Raw genomic sequence first — 20,043 nt, forward strand, 5'->3', positions numbered from 1 at the left:
TGAAATGCGGCCACATATTCTTCCATCACTTACTCTGCAGTTCAGCTTCTGAAAGAGAACTTGCTCAACTGGCCAAGTAAAAGTCTCCTACCATACTAAGATGTCATACAACAGACAATTTATCTCAAGATGGAGTACAAATAGAAAGGAAGATATATTAAATAAAAAGTTTTTCCAAAACCTTAAAAAAAATTAGAAGACCACAAATGGAAAATATAGATTTGACTTTAAGCAATGCAAAAGATAAGGGGTTTCCGCTATAGGGTATCTTAAATGATCAAGTTCCTTTTCCCTTAGTTATTACTGCTGTTTCCCCAACACACCTCCCTTCACTTCTGGTAACAAACTACTCAGTACACCCTTCCCCCTCCAAATGAAATACGCACAAAGCCTGGGCTGAGTCCTAGTGTCCTACCCCCCAGCCACAATGGCGGACCCAGGGGTAGGTATGTAAACCAGAGCGAGCCCTTTCCTAGATGTTCCTCACTTGATTAATCAAGTAAGAACTCTTGTTTTCAAAACACAGACTTGGCCTCACAGAGAAAGCAGTAGGAGAAAACACAGACACAGAAGTTAGGAGGGAGAGGGAGAAGCAGCCACACTCTGACCACGTTTGAGCTGCTGGATCAAGATGTACACGAGATCAGCATGATCCCTGTCCTTTGTACAAGATATGTCAGCCAACAAAGTCCTGCCCCACCTTTTTTTGCTTGATTTAATTGGAGTTGGGGTACTGGCATAAACAAGTTGACTATATACTTTATCTTATTTAAAATCCTATAATTTTTAATTGTTTTTAATATAAACAACTTTATAAATTTTACAAACTCATGGTGGGCTGGGGTGACCTTATGAAATACAGAATACTATTAGAATAATAATTTTATTCTCTAGACTAATGGTGAAGAAACCACATGAATGAAAACAGGAGACTAGTGTGTAATCAATAATTTAAAGCACCTGCAAAAGCAGCGATTAATCCTACTTATCACAGATATTTATTGTTTGTAAATAAATGGATACTTTTCCTTTATACAATTTAGACCTTTCATTTCCTTAGCATGATCTTTTTCTCCCCAGGTTGTCTCTTTCTGACCTACCACAGATTCTAAATAAGACAAGCTGCAATTATGATTATTTTAACAAATGATCAAAATAGACCTGGTTGATATAGTTACTTATAAATCAGAAAATCAGAGCTACCATAGGAAATAAACACCATAACTGTAATCATTCAAATTTTGTTAATTTTTGTTCCTTCTGCTGCATTTTATGTTCACTACTATGTCCTCATTTTAAAATAAGTTGGGGTCAGTTACACTCTGTAAATGACCTGAAGAAACAGGAGAAATCAAAGAGAAATTATCAAAGTGACTAACAGCATACAAAATGATTGTGTTAAAAAACATCTAAAGGAATAAAAGCTGTTTTATGGACAAATTTCAAAAAAACCTAATGGTCAAGTTGATTATTGTCAGAGACGGAATGCTTAACATTTTATCGCTATGGCAACAGATGCCCAAACGAGAAGAAGTAGTCTTAAATTTTAACAAAAAATAGAATAAGACATCAGAGTGAGGTTCCTGGGGAGAGTCTCTCTCTCTTCTTCCCCTTTCTGGAGAATGTTAAAGGAGAGATTAAAAAAAAAAAACTTACCAACTTCTGGCAAAGATGGAGGTGTAGATAGAAACACTGTGCCTCCTCGCACAACCAAGTTTAAAGACAACAAAGTTACAGTAACAAAAACACAACCAAAACACAAAGATTGAAGTATACAGAAGTCTGACAACAACGAACCATTCAGCCAGACTGGTAAGAGGGGCGGAGCCAGTGGCTGGCAGAGTCGGGTGGCACAGAAAAACTCAGCCAGACCGACCCAGGTGTGCAGGCGGTGGTTGGCAGATCCCAGGCATGGGGTGGCAACAGGCAGAACAAGTGAGGGCGCAAGGTGGCAGGCTGACCCTGGTTACACATTTGTGCTCAGATAAACCAGCAAAAGCGCAACAAAAGAGCAACAAATGGAAAAGTTACTTAAACAAATAATAAAGGAGAACTTCCCCAATCTGGCAAAGGAAATAGACTTCCAGGAAATCCACGAAGTTCAGAGAGTCCCAAAGAAGTTGGACCCAAGAAGGAACACACCAAGGCACATCATAATTACATTAGCCAAGATTGAAATGAAGGAGACAATCCTAGAAGCATCAAGAGATAAGGGGACAGTCACTTACAAAGGAGTACCCATCAGACTGTCAGCTGATTTCTCAAAAGAGACCTTACAGGCAAGAAGGAGCTGGAAAGAAGTATTCCAAGTCATGAAATCCAAAGACCTACAGCCAAGATTGCTTTATCCAGCAAAACTTTCATTTAGAATGGAAGGGCAGATAAAGTGCTTCCCAGATAAGGTCAAGTTCAAGGAGTTCATCATCACCAAGCCCTTATTATATGAAATGTTAAAGGGACTTAGATAAGAAAAAGAAGATAAAAAATAGGAACAGTGAAAGGACAGCAAACTCAGTTATTAACAACCACACCTAAAAGAAAAGCAAACTAAGAGGACAGCTGGATCAGGAGCGGAGCCACAGAAATGAAGAACACATGGAGGGTTAGCAACAGGGGAGTGGGAGGAGGAGAAGGGGGTAGAAGGTACAGAAAATAAGTAGCATAGAGGGTAGGTAGAAAACAGATGGGGGGAGGGCAAGAATAGTAGGGGAAATATAGAATCTAAAGAACTTGAGACACGTGGTCATAAACTAAAGGGGGGCAATGGTGGAGGAGGGGGTGTGCAGGGTAGAGGGGAATGAAGGGGGGAATAGAACAACTGTAATGGCATAATCAATAAAAGATACTTAAATAAATAAAGAAAGAAACTTACTTAAGACTCAGCAATCTCATTTCTAGATATTTAAACAAGAGATATCTGCATAAAGCCATGTCTGCACACAGGTTATACATAAATGTTCATAGTAGCATATTCATAGTAGCTCCAACTAACAACAATCCAAATATTTGTTCATCAAGAAAAGAATAAAAAAAGATTAAAAAATCATGTCAAATTCTACAGTGGAATAATAATGAGTAATAAAAAGGAATGAATTACTAATATGTGAAATACTATGAATAAATACGGGATTGCTTAAGGCTGGTTATCAGAAAGAGGTAAATTACAAAGAGACATGAAGAAACTTTTAAGGTGGTGGAACTGTTCTATGCTTCTACTGTGGTGATGATTATACAATTACATGCAATTACCAAAATTCATCAAGCTGTACATTTTTTAAATGGATGAATTTTACTTTATGTATATTAAACACCAATAAATAATAAAAACTTTTTAATGGCAAAACAGAAAGAAGTAAAGATAAAAGCAGAAATTAATGAGGTAGAAAATAGAAAAACAGTTGATTCAATAAATCAAAAGCTTAGTTAAAAATAACCACTGAACTATAGATGTGAAAAATGATTGAAATAACGAATTTTGTTATGTATAATTTACCACAATAATAAATAAATAAAGCACTACTGACGTACGAGAGGAAGAGACTTCTGGTCAAGATGGCAGAGTAGGTAAATGCTTGCTTGCCTCCTCCCATGACCACAACAAAATTACAACTAAATTACATAACAATCACCCTTGAGAACCACTTGAGAATTAGCTGAACAGAACTCCTATAACTAAGGATATAAAAAAGTCATCTGAGACTGGTAGAAAGGGTGGAGACACAAAATGGGCTGATCCCACACCTACATGTGGTTACAACTGGGAGAAATATCTAGGCCATGGATGTCCTCACCGATGTCTGAGGAGTCCCAGCCCCACACCAGGCTCCTGAACAAGAATACCAGTGCTGAGAAGATTTCCCAGATCTGGCTGTGAAAATCAGCAGGTATTGTCGGATGAGAAGGAGGGCTATTGGAGTCCCAGGCACTCCTATTAAAAGGCCTGTGCATAGACTTTGTCTCTTGACAGTCTGACTCTGAGCTCCAGCACTGGAGCAGCAGCTCCAAAAGCTCCAGGGACATATGGGAGGGGGTGAATTGCTGGCTTCAGAGCAAAGGCTGAAGGGGCAGGTCTCTAAGGACTAAAGTGTTGGCAGACCCACTGTTCCTTTATTGAGCCCTTCCCCCATCCAACCTGCAGGCACAGGCAGGCACCAAATCTGAGTCTTGTCCAACACTGGCAATCCCCTGAGAATCTGCCCTACCCAACCCATGGACCAGCCAGAACCTCTTTCAGGGGCTATTTCTCACAAGGTACCAACTTCAGTCCACACAAGACTTTCCTAAAATCTCTCAAAGGCCCACACAGCTCAAACAAACATGCCTTACATGCCTTGTACTTCTTACTAAGTGACACTGGAACTAGAGGCAGCCTGCCCCAGATCACAGCACAACCTCTCCCAGATGCCTGAAAGTCTAGCATGGACAGCTGCCAACTGCTTACTAGGTGCCCAGATGGGCACAGGTAGCAGCTAATGTGGCCCTGCACCAGAGCTCCCAGAACCAATACACCCAGTGGCAAGCTTCAGACCACACTGGAGCACCACCCAATTAGCACCACAAATGACACACCCAAAAGATGGACTCAGCAGGTACCAGAGCTCTGCTACAGTGAGTCCCACTCTGTGCAGTCAGCTCCTACACTACATCTACTACATCTACTGTAGTCACAACTAGTCCTCACAACCAGTTAGCCTGAGAGCCAATCCCATCCACTGAAGTGCCAATAGCAATCAAGGCTCAACTACAATAGGAAGGCACACACATCCCACACAAGGGACAGCCCTAGGGCACCTGGCTCGGGTGACCAGGGAGACTGTGCCACTGGGCCCCAGAGAACAGCCTGACAAGACTAGGAGATATAGAAAATCTAACTAACATACAGAAACAGACACAGGGAGAAACCAAAATGAGGAGACAAAGAAATATATCCCTATGAGAACACAGGACAAAACTCCAGAAAAATAACTAAAAATGGAGGTAAGCAATCTATGAGATATGGAATTCGAAACACTGGTTATAAGGATGTTCAATTAATTCAGGGAAGAATAATAGATAATTGATCATTATTTCAATAGATAATAGATTATTCTATTATTCTATAATAATAGAATAATAGATTATTCTATTATTCTATAATAATAGAATAATAGATAATCTCAGTGAGAATGTCAATAAAAGGAATAGGAAACTTAAAAAAGGAGACAGAAACCATAAAAAGAACTAGCCAGAAATAAAAAAATAACTGAAATAAAGAATAGATAAGATTGAATCAACATCAGATCAGATGAAGCAGAAGAAGAGTAAATCAGTGATTTGGAAGACAAAGTATCAGAAAACACCCAATCAAAACAGCCAAAAGAAAAAAAAAATTTTAAAGAGGATAGTCTAAGGGACCTATGAGACATCAAATGTACCAACATTCACATTCCAGAGGAACCAGAAGAAGAGAGAGAGCACAGGATGGAAAACATATTTGAAGCAATAATGACTGACAATTTCCCTAATTTGATAAAGAAAATAGACATACAAGTCCAGGAAGCACAGAATCCTAAACAACATGAACCCAAAGAGGCCTTACATCAGACAAAAGAAACTTTTAAACATAGACTATAAAGAAACAAAGAAATACATTTCATATTCAATAGCCAAGATACAGAAGCAAACTAAATGTCTACACATGAATAACTGGATAAAGAAGTGAATTAAGTTAGACAGAGAAAGACAAATACTACATAATTTCACTTACAAGTGGAATCTAAAAAACAAAAGAAATGAAAAATCAAAACATAAATAGATGTATTGATACAGAGAACTGCTGGTTGCCAGATCGGAGGGGGTTGGTATATTGGGTAAAAAAGTGAAGAGATTAAGAAATACACATTGGCAGTTAATGGAATAATCATGGGGATGTATGAGTAGCATAGAGAATATAGTAAATAGTATTGTAATAAACATGGGTGGTTCCAGGTGGTACTAGACGTACAGGGGGTGGGGGGAGGATCACTTCATAAGTCATATAAATGTCTGACCACTATACTGTATACCTAAAACTAATAAAATATTGAATGTCAACTATAATTGAGGGAATAAAGCATGTTCACAAAATAAGAAATGACTAAGGGACAATAAGCACTGAAAAATGAAATTAAAAAATAAAACACTATTTTCAGACCTTTGTGCAAATAAATTTGAAAACAAAGAATAATTTTTATGAAAATACAGATTATCAAAACTGATCCCAATAGAGATAGAGAACTTAAACAGACTGATTTCTATAGAAGAAACAAAGAGTTATCAAAGAACTATCCCAGAAAAAGGTACAAGCCTAGATGATTTCACAGGGGAATTCTACAAAGCTTTCAAAAGCCAGATAATTCCACTGTTCCCTATTTGTCCCAGAGCACTGAAAACCAAGCAAATCTTCCTACTCTTTTGTATGAGCAAGGATAACATTGATACCTAAGCCTGATAAAGACATTACAAAAGAAAATTATAGACCAAGTACTGCATAAAGCATCAACAAAGAGAACACACTGCCACCTTAAACAAAGAAAGATCAGAAATTATGGTGCATTAAAGATTAGGAAATCCATTGCTATACTATATTAATAGTGCCACAGGAGGAAAAATGATTCTCTACGGAGATGCTAAAAACCTTTAATAATCTGCAATATCATGGCTGATAAAAAAATCAGGAAAATAGCCCTGGCTGGTCTAGCTAAGTGGATTGAGTGCGGGCCTGCGAACCAGAGGATCGCAGTTCGATTCCCAGTCAGGGCACATGCCTGGGATACAGGCCAGTTCCTGGCAGGGGACACACCAGAGGCAACCATACATTGATGTTTCTCTCCCTCTCTCCTTCCCTTCCCCTCTAAAGATAAATAAATAAAATCTACAAAAAAAGATATATCTGGTCTATTCAGAAAAATATATATATATAATCCCACTGAAGGGAGGTTTGGAGAGAAAAGGTTGGTTTCAAAAACACTGGAAGGCAGAGCCTGACTATATATATACCCAAAAGCTAATGAGAAAACCAGAACTGCACACAATATTACACACTAGCAAACAGGCTTGTTTTTCAGTTATGAATCAGCAATCGTCAAAACCATGTGTATTCTAGGACTGAGAAAATAAGTAAATACACTACAAATAATGAAAGCCACATTTCTCGTTGTCAAAGAAACGAGTTACAAATAAGAAAAGCAAAGGCTAGAATGAACACCATGGTGTTGAACTGGAGCTGGAAATATAAACTCATGATTATTAGCATATACACATAGAGGAAAATATAAAAAACAGATAAAATGTGTTGTCTGTTTATACATAAATATATTTCCAAGTTCAGTTCACTGAGAGGGCCTTAAGGCCATGACACTGCACTATCAATAAGTACACCTAGAACTGAAATTCTGATTTTTAAATACTATTGTCCAATGTACTATGAAGGAACCAGAACACCTTAAAGAAATGACCAATTCCAGGCCTGGGGCAGGGAAAGTGTAAGTGAGTCCAGAACATCTTGTAATGTCAGAACACAGAGACGACCTCAAAAATGACAGGGTCATGTCAAAACTACATAGAAATCAACTTGAAAGAGCTTCCAGTAGCCACATCTGAGGTAATATAAACAAAAATAAATAAATTTTAATAAGAGTAAAAAATAAGAATAAAATGGAATAAGTAGAATAAATAAAGAATCTATGCATCCAAACTGATATGAAGACAACATTTAAAAAGAAAGGAAAGCTCTCCTTTTCAGGAGAATTCCAACTAATTATATGTAGAAGAAATGATGAAAAGGAAAACATCTTTTGGCAAACACTAAAGTAATAATTGTTCCAGGCAAGAAATATCAATGGATACTAAAATTAGTCAAAGAATGTATGATAAGAATATTTACGCAGTCTCAAAGTACCTCCCCCCCATAATCACATTGCAAAGAGGAGAAAGTAGTTATTTTAGAGGGAAAAGATCTGGCAGACACCACTTTAACCTGGTGATTAAAGTTAACTTCACCAATAAGGGGACAAATCATATCCCTATTGATATGATGCACTGAGGACATGTGGCTTTGACTTTGGTGTTATTTTTACTAAACATGTATAACTTGAGTTTAATTAAATGTATTAGTTAATAGAATGTAAGACAAACTCAAATCAGGAGATATCATGCAAAATAACTGGCCAGCCCTCTACAAAAGTGTTACTATGGTCAAAATTAAGAAAGAATAAGTAACAGCAATGTGTAATTCTGGATTGGAGCTTGGACCAGAAAAAGGACATTAGTGGGATGATTGGTAAAATTTGAATGAAGTCTATAGGTTTGGTAACGGTAATGTTTACTTGATTTCCTAATTGTATTACTGTTAACTTGGTAGCTTTGATTATTGTAATATGGTTATATAGGATGTTAATATCTGGATATCTGGGTGAAGACTATATGTGAATTCCTTGTACTATTTTTATAATGTTTTGTTGGTTCTGAAATTATTTCAAAATGGAAGTTTAAAATAGATATAAACATATATAACCTAATACTCTGAAGTTCCCTTCTGGCTGACTCTTCTGCCATCTGTGAAGCCCGCAATTTCTCTTCACACTGATCCTTCTCGGACTGCCTCCAGACATCGTATTCGGCCTTCATTTTCTCTAAATCCGCTAATCTGTTCTCGAGCTCTAGCCTAAAACAACAGATGACAATTATGTTACCAGAACTACAATAACGATAATATCATAGCAAAATGTGTTCATTTGCAAGAAGACTTAACACAAAATAAGGTAATTATGTACTTACTTTTCATCTTGTAATTCCACAAGTTTCTGATAACCTTCTTCCTTGGCAGCTTGTACTTTACGTATTAATTCACGATCCTTTTCTACTAAGAGCATTTTGTGGTGTTCCACAGCTGATTTGAGAATTTCATTATCTGACTGTAATCCTAATATTTTTTAAGGAGAAAAATGCACTATACTCAATCTTATTAAGATGAAAAATCACATGAGCAAACTTTCATAAGTTGGTAAGACAAAACAGTAAAGAAAGTAAGACACTCTAGATATATTTTCAAAAATTGATACACTGATAAACTTTTCATAAGAATGAAACCAATTAAAACTCAGAATTAATTTTTCTGTTATTTTATTTAGCCTACACACAAAAAACATTAATAAAAGGTTATAAACACATATACATTCACTCATTTGAATCTTCAGAGCTAGGGACATCAACCTGGACAATAGCCAAAGAGGTTTAAGTACTTATTTCACCTCTGATAGGGCTCTGTAACCTAAGCCCCACAGAGAACATCCTCATAAAGCTGGCTGGAAGCAGAATGAGTAAAATCAAAGAACCCTTCAAAATCTACCATACTAGCAGAACTATTAGATTTCTAGTAGAAATACAAATCGGAAGCTTTCAATTTTGTCCAATGAATTTACAAATCTTCCTTGTAATGAGATGACAAGCATTTTGCAGATAGAACTAAAATTTGTATTTAACTCAAATTTTAAAAAGAGTACAGAACTGGATCCCAAGTTCCTTACGTTCCTAAGAATATCAACTCCCTAACTCTATGTAAAATCATGAGTCAACATCAAGTAGAAATTAATAATGAAAACATTCATTCATCATAAGTTATATGTAAAACTACAGAGGAGTTAAACTAAAGACCAACTTGAGGACAGTTATAGTACAAAGGCAGTTTATTTAAATACTCAAGAAAAATCAGAAATAATATAATTTCTGAGGAATCTTGATGAGAAACACATTGTAAACACTAACCTAAAGCTTAAAAATAAGCCTAGGCTGAACTAGGCTCAATAACTGGCCCACAGTTATTGAGGGTCCACAGAAAAAAAATTTTTAATGTAAAAATTTGGTTTGGAAAATGATCTAGATTTAAAATTTAAATCACATGATCTAAATAGATTTAAAATTGTAAACTCAGGAAGTATGGAATTCTCATTGTAAAATTTCATTTAATTTATGCATTAATCAAGTAACTATAACATAAACATAAGATTGATTTTTAAAAAGATTGCAGAATGAACATTCAACATATAAACAAAAATAATCCATATGTGCTCTAACATTAAAACTCCATTAAGCTGAAAATCTGAAAATAAAAATTCAGTGTGATCTATTTTAATAATTTTAGTTTATATGTGAAAATAATAAAAAGCATGGGAAATTATATATTACCATCCAGTTCACTTTCAATCTTATTTTTTTCTCTTTCTAGCTCACTTTTAGCTCTTGCTGTTTCCAGTTTGATGTCTGTTATTTCTAGTTTGTTTGAATGTTTAAGTTCTTTTACCTGTTGATAATTAGAAATTGAAATTACCATTGGTTATTTTCTTGCCATTAACTGCTCCCCTAACACATCAGTAGAACGAGACAGCGCTGCGGTGGTGGGGTGGGGTGGCAGCTCCTCCCCCGGGAGGTGTTTCAGTGCCTGGAATGAGCCTTGGCATCAAGGGAACAGTTTTTTTTCCTAATAAAAGCAAGTCCTTTTTAAAAGTGTGTTGGTGACAAAAAGGATTCCAGGTGTAAGGAACAGCACCTAAAATGTTACACAGGTATAAGGCCATGGTCTCCTTGAAAAATAAGCAAATGTGTTATAGGTAGAGCAAAGTCTGGGCAGTGGCAGGGAATGAACTTTATATGCCACATAAAAGGGTTGCATATCCTGTTAGCTATTAAAGGTGGCACAGTTAACTTTGTTTCAGAAAATTAACTCTAAATGCAAATATGTGGGAGTAAGACACTAAAGAAACCAACTAAGAGGCAAAGGACTGACCAGGGGAACGAGAAGGGTCAATGAATTTGGTGACCACATAATGTATGTGACATGCACATGTGTGACGGTAGTGGGAGGAACAAGTATAAAACTCAGAAATCTAACTCAAACCTTTACTGTCAAAATCTGATTATTTTAAAGCCCCAAGTGAATGTAAATAATTGTCAATGTTTTCCTCATATTAACCCATCATATACCAATTTCCAGTCTTGCCTGCAACACCTGTTTTGGAAGTTGAATAGTTCTAGTCCATACGCAGCATTTTCAATAAACATTCCTCAGTCTTTCAATAAACATTTTACTGAGCACCTGTGACGTACTAGGCATAGTTTTAGGAGCTAGGGGTAGAGCAGCGAACAAGAAAGCTTTCCCTCTCCAATCGCCTACACTCTCCAAACATTTTCCATATTCCCTCCCTCTGTCTGGTAAGGTGCTTCCAAATTAGGTATAATAGTATCAGGAGGATTTAAATAATACAGATACAAAGGTTAGACAGATCCTCATTCTGACATATTATATTAATGTACAAAACTATGAAATCACACTAGAAGACCTTGAATGGATGACTTACTTGAGTGTAATAATAACCTAAAACACTGGAGTTGACAGTTAGAAAGAAATCAAAAAGAGGGTCTAGAACCCTGGCCAGAATGGCTCAGTTGGTTGGAGCATTGTCCCATAAACTGAAAGGCTGCAGGTTTGATTCCTGGTCAGGGCACATACCCTAGGCTGCAGGTTTGGCTCTGTTGGTGGGGGGGCACATACAAGAAGCAACCAATCAATGTTTCTCTCTCACACAGATATTTCTCCCTCTCTCTCTCCCCCTCCCTTTCCCTCTCTCTCAAATCAATAAGCATGTTCTGGGGTCAAGATTAAAAAAAAATGAAAGAAAGAGATCCTAGGGACAAAGAGAGCAAGGATGAGAAAGAAAATCCATCTGTGAAACATTTTGAAGTCATTGTAAGAAATGGTTTGATGCAAAATCCCCACTTAAAGGTTATAAATAGAAAAGCTTTACTGCTAACCACATTAAGATGCATCCCTTTCCAAATTAACTTGTAGATTGTTAAATGACACTACCAAAAACAAATACCTTATGCTGACATCAGTTTTGCATTTTGAAATCTTTCTAAAGTTCTTTTCTATGAAAGTTAAGTCTCATAGAACAACGCTTAACTACATGAAAGCAGCTAAGAAATTATATTTATTTAAATACTTAAATTTTCTGTAGATTGAGTTTTACTACATTATAATTTCATGGACAGAGAGAACTTAAATTATAAGTGCTTTAAATTTCTGACCACAATAAAAATCCATTCTCTGTGACAAATGTAATTGTAACTTGCTATTACATGCTAACTGTAAAAGGTTAGGAATGACATAATAGCTCACTAACAAACCACACTGTGGCTGCTTTAACTATAAAGTGAAAAATTACAGTTTTTTTATGTTGTAGAATCTTGATTAATTTCAACAAGAAATAAAAACCTATTTCTTAATTCTGATTTCACCCTGATATTTACTGAAAACGGAAAATACTTTTCAAATACACTGTAAGTACTGAAACAGAAAGAACAATGGACAGGAAATCAAGCAAGTGAAGCCTGCCCACAGGCCTACTTTTATCATTAAACTAGAGGTACACAGGCAGGCACTTGTCCTCTCAGCATTCATATTTACTAAGCTATGTACCTAGGCAAGTTTTTCTTTAGTGCCAAATTTGTATAAAATGAATGCACTTATACTAATATTAACTTCCTAAAATATATTTAAAAGGAATGATTTTATTTAATAAAAATGAAAAATTCCTTAAAGCATTTATTGCTGAGATATGACAAGCACACTTCCTATGAATAATCTGCACCAAACCCCGAACAGTCATAGCAACTTTTCTTTCTCCCTCGACGTCCTTGGTTCTTAACCTTCTTAGTGATCAGGTCTCAAAATGCGTAAGAAAACTAGGAATCTTTTCCTAAACAAAATGTACAGTGTTAAAATGCTGTATATAATTTCAAGAGATTCACAGTCTTCTGAAGCTTTTTGGGCTAAGCTACCTTGTTTTTGTTTTTCTTATGTTTTTTCTCCCTCATAATGTTTTCCATATAGATTATGGTCCAGTGCAAATTTGCTTTATGGTTTTGACACAGCAGAATGCAAGTACCCAGAGATGTCTGTCTAGCACTACTATCAGAACTTTAAGCAACAATAAAAAAATAGCAACAGTAGACATTTTACAAGGTTTCAGAATCTGTTGATTACATATACACAGAGAATGCAAGAAAACTATATATAAGCAAGAAATAGAAATATAGTTGAAAAATGTATTAATCAAGAAGCTCTTGGTGCAAATCCCAATAAGATAATACTTATATTCTTATTTTTTTTCAAAAGTCTGAGATGGTATGACCTCATTAATTTAGCTAATAAGGATAACTCTGTGGGAGGCTTCCTTAATGCTATTTTATTAGAATTCTAAAGATCAAACCCTTCATGAGGTAACTAGATGAAATATCTTTACAGTCATAATTCTCAGGCCATCTTTGGTATATTTTTTTAAATCCAAGACTCAGAGTCAAGTTGCCTTAACTCCATCAAGAAAGCTAACATTTACAAAACTGAATACACCCCAGGTGTTCCTTTGCATTGCAAATAACCGCTTGCTAGAATCGCAAAAGAATGCTGATGAAAATTTCAAGTTGCAAAGAAAACTGACAATCATGTTTGAAATATTATTTTAAATTTTATCCTCCTTCCGCCCTGGCTGGTGTAGCTCAGTGGACTGAGCACGGGCCTGCGAACCAAAGGATCGAGGTTCAATTCCCAGTCAGGGCACATGCCTGAGTTGCAGGCCAGTTCCCAGCAGGGGAGCCATGAGAGGCAACTAAACATTGATATTTCTCTCTCTCCCTTCCCCTCTCTCTAAAAATAAATAAATAAAATCTTTAAAATTAATTCTTTCAATGAAATCTTTTGACATGCAATATTTCAGATGAAAACTTGGCTTATCTAAAGTTAAGGATTGATTTTTAATACACCATTTATATGCAAAATAATACAAGCGTGCTTTTAAAAGACAGGCAACTCTTAGCAACGTGTATTAATGAGCAATAGTAAAATGCTCTTCTTCCTTCAGGAGAATAAGAGAAATCATCTATGTGATAACTCTAAAAAAAAAAGAGCAAGAAGGCTGTGTACAGAAAGAGAAAGAAAATCAGGATCAGGACACAAGGAAAGCCAGGAAGCTCATGTAAAACATGCTGCAAGGAACGTATCTGGTAATCCCCAAGAGAGTTAGAAGCCACAGCACAAGCCAGTTTATCCAATGTCCTACTGCTCTATGGTTGAGGTTATTCCAGCAATTCAGCTCAGCTACTCAAGTTCACACATAGTGTTTTGAAAATACTGAGTACTCACTATTTTTCTTTCTTTCTTTTTTAAAAAGATTTTCTTTATTTTTTAGAGAGGGGAAGGAGAAAGAAAGGAAGAGAAACATTGATGTGTGGTTGCCTCTTGTGTGCCCCCCACTGGAAACCTGGCCTGCATTCCCAGGCATGTGCCCTGACTGGGAATTGAACCAGTGACCCTTTGGTTCTCAGGCCAGCACTCAATCCACTGAGCTATACCAGCCAGTGCTATTTTTATTTAGAAAATTGAAGATAATTTATATAAGAATTGGAAGAAAAGCATGAGAAAACTCCTTGTATCCTAAATTTACTTATTTGTGTTCTGCGTCTACTTCTGTGCATCTTCTATTATTGTAGGCACTCAATATGTGTCTACTGAATATAGAAATAATTTGCTTACAGTTAACCAGGAAGAAATCAAATTATGTATTTTCTAGTAGAACTTACACAATCTTAATAGGCTGTAACGATTCTTAGGGATCAGTCAGAATACAGTGCTTCACTTCATCTCAAAGTTATGTATATCATTTTCTCATTTAAGGATATCATGAGTATATAACCATTGCCATTATCATTTTCTTCACCAGGTACTATTTATGTTCAATACCATATTTAATCTTACGAAAATCATGTAAGACATAGGTATTATCCCCAAGTCCATAGGTGGTGAGTGAGATGAATGACTTGGGCTAGAATTCAATTCATTTGATTCAAAGTCCATTAATTTTCCCATTGCCCTTCATTGCCTGCTCCAAAGTGATAGTGTTTAATTTCTAAATATATCTGAATCTCAACCTATAAGATCAATTATAAGACATTGAATTAAAACATTTTAACAATAAAAAACTCATTGCTTAGTTTTCACTTATTTTTTCTCATGTCAGCCATGTCTAAGAAATTAAACGAGATACTGGCTACAAAACCACTTTGTAAACTGTGAAGTATAGATATTCAAACAAAAATCTGAGTTGTCACTAAACATATAATCTGCGAATGTAGAAGAGTATGTGTTTGCCATGGAAAAACCGGGCAGACCATCTCCCAAGGGACAGCATCTAATCTCTGATACTGTGGCGTTCAGTCACAGAAATCTAATTTTGTCATCACACTTAAAAGACTCTCAAAATTAGACTCACATTAATAAAATTGACAAAGAATGATCTATCAAATCAGAATGTCAGTTTATTAATTACGAGAAAAAACTATAATGAAAAGTAGAGTGCCCTAAGTCTGAAAAACCAATGCACCCTCTTCCTGGAGACAAAATTCCATGGGAAGTCAAATAACAGTCAGAAAGTTGCTTGGTGATCATTCAGTTTAAGCTAATGGAATGAGATGAATTGTTTCATGGCCGTAAATTAAGCCAGATCAGTGCATTCCTTTCCACAGTAATAATGGTATTTTCAATGGGACCAGAGTACTTAAAACATCTGACTAAAACTCTGTCATAAACACCGCTTCAGTCTTCTCAAGTAATTCCTTGGCCAAAAAGATTATAATTAATACATTATTCCATTAGATAAGTTCATACACTTCTACCAAACTACAGTAAAATCCTTCTAGTCTAGAAGCCATTTTGTTTAAGGTGATTTTACACGTAACTCTGCTTTGGTAGAAAATACATACAGGGGTTAGCAAATGTAGGTTTACAGTTTGAGTACACGAAACAGAGTTTATTCTTTTAAGTTAGTAAAACTCTTGTAATAATCATAACCTACATATATTTTTCCACACAAAAAACTGGAAACTTACTTTTGCCCAAACTTGTATTTCACTGATACAGTAACCAGTCTTATTCCTAAGTTCTTTACGATGCCCAAAGTGCTACTATTACTACTACTACTACTACTACTAGCTAACATTATAATTATAATAATAATAGCTAATACTTGGGTGATTATATACTCAACACCATGCTAAATGCTTTATGCATAATATCTCATTAATCTTTGTCAGAGTGTATAAGGTAAGTATTACTCATTTTATAAAGGAAAACAATGTTTTCAGAGAGAACATGAATTACCCAAGGTCACACAGCTAGTAAGCAGAAGCAATGAAATTGGAATCATGTCTGTCTGATTCCAGAGCTCATATTCTTCCTCACTATAGTCGTCTATAAACCACTTCTGTCACTGCTATCCTGTTTCTGGTTACTGGACTCCTTACACATGTATCCTGCATTTCAGGGACTCATACATAAGTTCTTAAGAAAACTCTGTATATAAAATAGTTAAACCATTATATATATATTTTAAGTAACATAAATGCAGATGCTGCTAATTCTGATTTACTAACTTAATATTTATTAAGTGTCTACTGTGTACCAGCCCTTTTCCAGGAGCTGGAGGTACAGCAGTAATATAAGCAATGTCCCTGAGCTCTGGAACTTATCTTGGGTTGGGGTAGGGGGAATGGGAAAAAAAAGGAGAGACAAAAAAATAAATAAATATCAATATATTAGATAGTGTTCAGAGCTATGAAGAAAAATAAAGCAAATGAGGAGGATTAAGAGGGCAGAGGAAAAGAGAAGATGGCATTTTACAAAGTGAAGACAAGGAAAGTCTCTGATAAGGCAACATCTGAAAGAAGTCAGGAAACAAGCTGAGTAGATTCGTGAGGGAGGTCATGCCAGGCAGGAAAGCTCACAGGCCCTGAGTGGGGAGTGAGCTTGCTCAGAGAACACTGAGAAGGCACACAGAAGGCACACGGTGAAGGTAAGCAGAACTGGTCAGAGTCGGCATATATTCAGAAGGTAATGTAGAATGACAGCATTAAAAAAAGATCTCAGTACAACCAAATTTAAATACACAATTTTTTGTCATTATACAGTATCAAGCATTCTAAAGAATGAAGCAGAAACATAAAATGACTTACTTTACTGGTCAATGTATTTATTTCCCGTTCAGTTTTATGCAGTTTACTGATTAAAATAGTATTTTGTTCATTGCTTGATTGTAGCTCTTTTTCCAAGCGTTCAGCCTGTAGTTTAACTGACTGTTTTTCAGCCTTTTATTAAAACAAAATATTTTAAAATTGTTTCCTAATTTTTTACAATTATATACAAATAAAATAAGTACTATTTAAAATATGTGTAATCATACTACCCAAAATTATTCAAAATCTCAACAATACTAACACATACCAAAGAAAAATGTATTTTTCTCAAAGCATTTGTTTCAAATGAAACATGTGTGTTCCAAGAAATATGCAACAGAGGTATCTGGAACAAACAGCATATCAAGAGTCACCAGTGAAATAAAACTCTCATACTTCTTTTATGAATGCACTCACTTGATAACTATTTGCCCTTACTGCTGATATAATTCAGACATACATTTTGGGGGTTCCAAATCCACAGTAGATATGAAAATGCATACTGGAAGTAGAAGAGGGGGTTCATTTATAATAGTAAGAATTAAAAACTGAATCTAAAATCAATGGAGATTTTTTCTAAAAATGAGATATAAGAATTAAAAATCCTCAACTAATTTGTATCCTTTGGAAGTATGGGCAAAGAGCTCAATAACTCTTAACCTCATCACTAGTAAACATTCTCAAAGAACTTGTCAAAAAAATTTCTGGTTGGTAATACTCATAGTACTCTCTAGTTAGGAAGAAAAAACTAAATGCTTTTTAAAAATATTTCTACACAAAATACTTAAAATAAAAATGCCTGGCATTTAAAGTATAAGCTTCAGTTTTGTCACATCTCATTTCCTATGTATCTTAACCACTCTAACAGGCCTCATGGCAAGTCTTACACTGGGGCCACATACCATATTCAGTTACAGCCATCCCCTTTTTCTATCACCATGTAAATATACAAAGGATGAAAGGACGGCAACACAAGCGGTCTCATTCCGAACTGCCTCACATTAAAGACCAATTATACTAACAACTATAGTTCAGTACCAGTATATTCTATCAAAAGCTTTATCCTCCCCCCAAAATAAAAATATGACATCTTCCAATATACTCCTTGTACCAGCTTGCTGGCTGAGGAAAAAAAAATCACTCTTTTGGATATTGGATTTTAATTATAAGCTAAGTACCAACTAATTTCTTCCAAATCAAATCATTTTACAACTATCTGAATGAAAAAATAAAGCACTTTGGACTGCTCAAAACAAACTCAACACAAACTGGTGTATTTGTTACGTGTTAGACACTAAGACTCAGAGTAGGCATCTCTGAAAAGATGTGGTGAAAGGGTCCAGAGTATCTTGCCACTGTGGCATAAAAATTCTGTTGAGCCGAAAACATTTGGGAATCAACATATTTTAAAAGGGTTTTTTCCTCAACTCCTTTTATCTGCCTAAAAATGGAGTCTTGGAAAAGAATTTAACTGTTATAAATTCTCTCCCCAGGAGCTGCATAAGCAGGGAAGACTGACTCCTATCATGAGAGACAGGAAGTCAGCATCAGATAAGAAATCACCTAAAAAGACATTTCATAAAACTGTCCTGTTTCCAATCTACTCTCCTAAAGGCCCATTTATCTTTCCTAAGAGCCCTTTCTTCACTTCTCCTTTCCCTACTTAAGATGGTATCTAAGTCCCAAATTCTAACTGCCTCTTTGGGACACATTTTTCTGTGAACCTCCATGTACATATATGAATAAAAATCTATCTTTTCTCTTACTAATGTCTGTTGTCATTACTAACTCACAATCCCCAATCACTGAACATAAGTGGATGAGGCAAAAGTTTATCCTCTCCCACGATGGAAACCAAAAATTTTCTATGGAGAATACCTCTAGCAGTATCAGCCTCCATCTGCCAGCTCTTCTCTCTCTCTAATGAACTCAGGCAAATAATTCAATAAAGCCTTATGCATTAGTAGCCAAGGTGAATTTTATTCTCTGGCAAAAAGCTGTCACAGGTCTGTAAGTATGGTAGTTCTGTTTAAACTGGACTTAATGATTTTTAAGATCTTAAATTCCAGTATAAGAAAATAACTGCCTAGGAAGAAATTGTTCTTTCTGGTTTGAGATGACTTTAGTCTCCAGAAACTCAAATAAATTATTTTGGATTTTGCATATTCTACTCTGTGGCATTACAAGAGTTACGTCATTTAAGATGCGTGACTTGACTCCCAAGGACAAAATAATCCCTTTATGTAGGTGGCAGCATATTCACTGCTTATGAATCAATAGTTTTCTTCTATACAAAAAGAATATATATACTCTTGGGATTCCACAAATGTGTTGGCATTAGATTGGTGAGCATATACTTATTCTCTAAAAACCAGAGGCTTGTCAACTGCCCTTAAGGGGAGTATGGGGAAGCAACTGAAACCTTACCTCCAGGGATCGAACTGTAGCCTGCATCTCGGCCAACTGCCGCACCTGAATTCTTTGGAGATTTTCTAACTGAGTGCCAGAATTCTCTTTTTCAGCCCTTAATTCTGCTACTTCAGCCTCTAAATTTTTAATTTTCTGATACAAATGGCCTTTTTCTCGTATAAGTTGCTCCACTCGTTTGCTGTCTCTTGTGGGATCAACACTAATCAGCTGATTATGTAGATCTTCTTTATCTTTCTCCAGTCTTGCAATCTAATAATTTGAAAGAAAGCATACACCTTTAAATTATCAAATTTTCAGTCATGAACATGCATTATAAAGTCAGTAAATTAAAATTTAAAATTGTATAATGTAAAAAAGAAAGCCTAGGTAGTGAAATGAAGTACTACGATAAAATTCTAAAATGTCACATTCTTCATTCTGACTCAGCATGACTCAAATGTGAGGGCAAGTACCTTGTCCTATTTTCCCTTTATCTTCCCATGGTATCTAGCATGGGGCTTCATCAGTCACCAAATAAAATTAAAAATTATAAAT

At 35.8% G+C, this 20,043-nt stretch overlaps 1 protein-coding gene across 2 annotated transcripts in view; it reads right to left on the bottom strand.

Moving 5' to 3' along the window:
• Positions 1 to 20,043, bottom strand: part of CEP83 (centrosomal protein 83) — a 144,084-nt gene that overhangs the window by 28,229 nt on the left and 95,812 nt on the right. For both annotated transcript variants that reach the window (XM_037064687.1, XM_037064686.1), the window contains exons 6-10: positions 19,507 to 19,758; positions 17,080 to 17,211; positions 10,204 to 10,318; positions 8,797 to 8,941; positions 8,534 to 8,683 (exon numbers count right to left, since the gene is read on the bottom strand). In XM_037064687.1, the coding sequence (XP_036920582.1) occupies positions 8,534 to 8,683; positions 8,797 to 8,941; positions 10,204 to 10,318; positions 17,080 to 17,211; positions 19,507 to 19,758 (794 nt within the window). The remainder of the gene's footprint in view (positions 1 to 8,533; positions 8,684 to 8,796; positions 8,942 to 10,203; positions 10,319 to 17,079; positions 17,212 to 19,506; positions 19,759 to 20,043) is intronic.

Source organism: Sturnira hondurensis, unplaced genomic scaffold, assembly GCF_014824575.4.
Source record: "Sturnira hondurensis isolate 20B ecotype Veracruz unplaced genomic scaffold, ASM1482457v3 Scaffold0015509, whole genome shotgun sequence".
NCBI classification, from domain to species: domain Eukaryota; kingdom Metazoa; phylum Chordata; class Mammalia; order Chiroptera; family Phyllostomidae; genus Sturnira; species Sturnira hondurensis.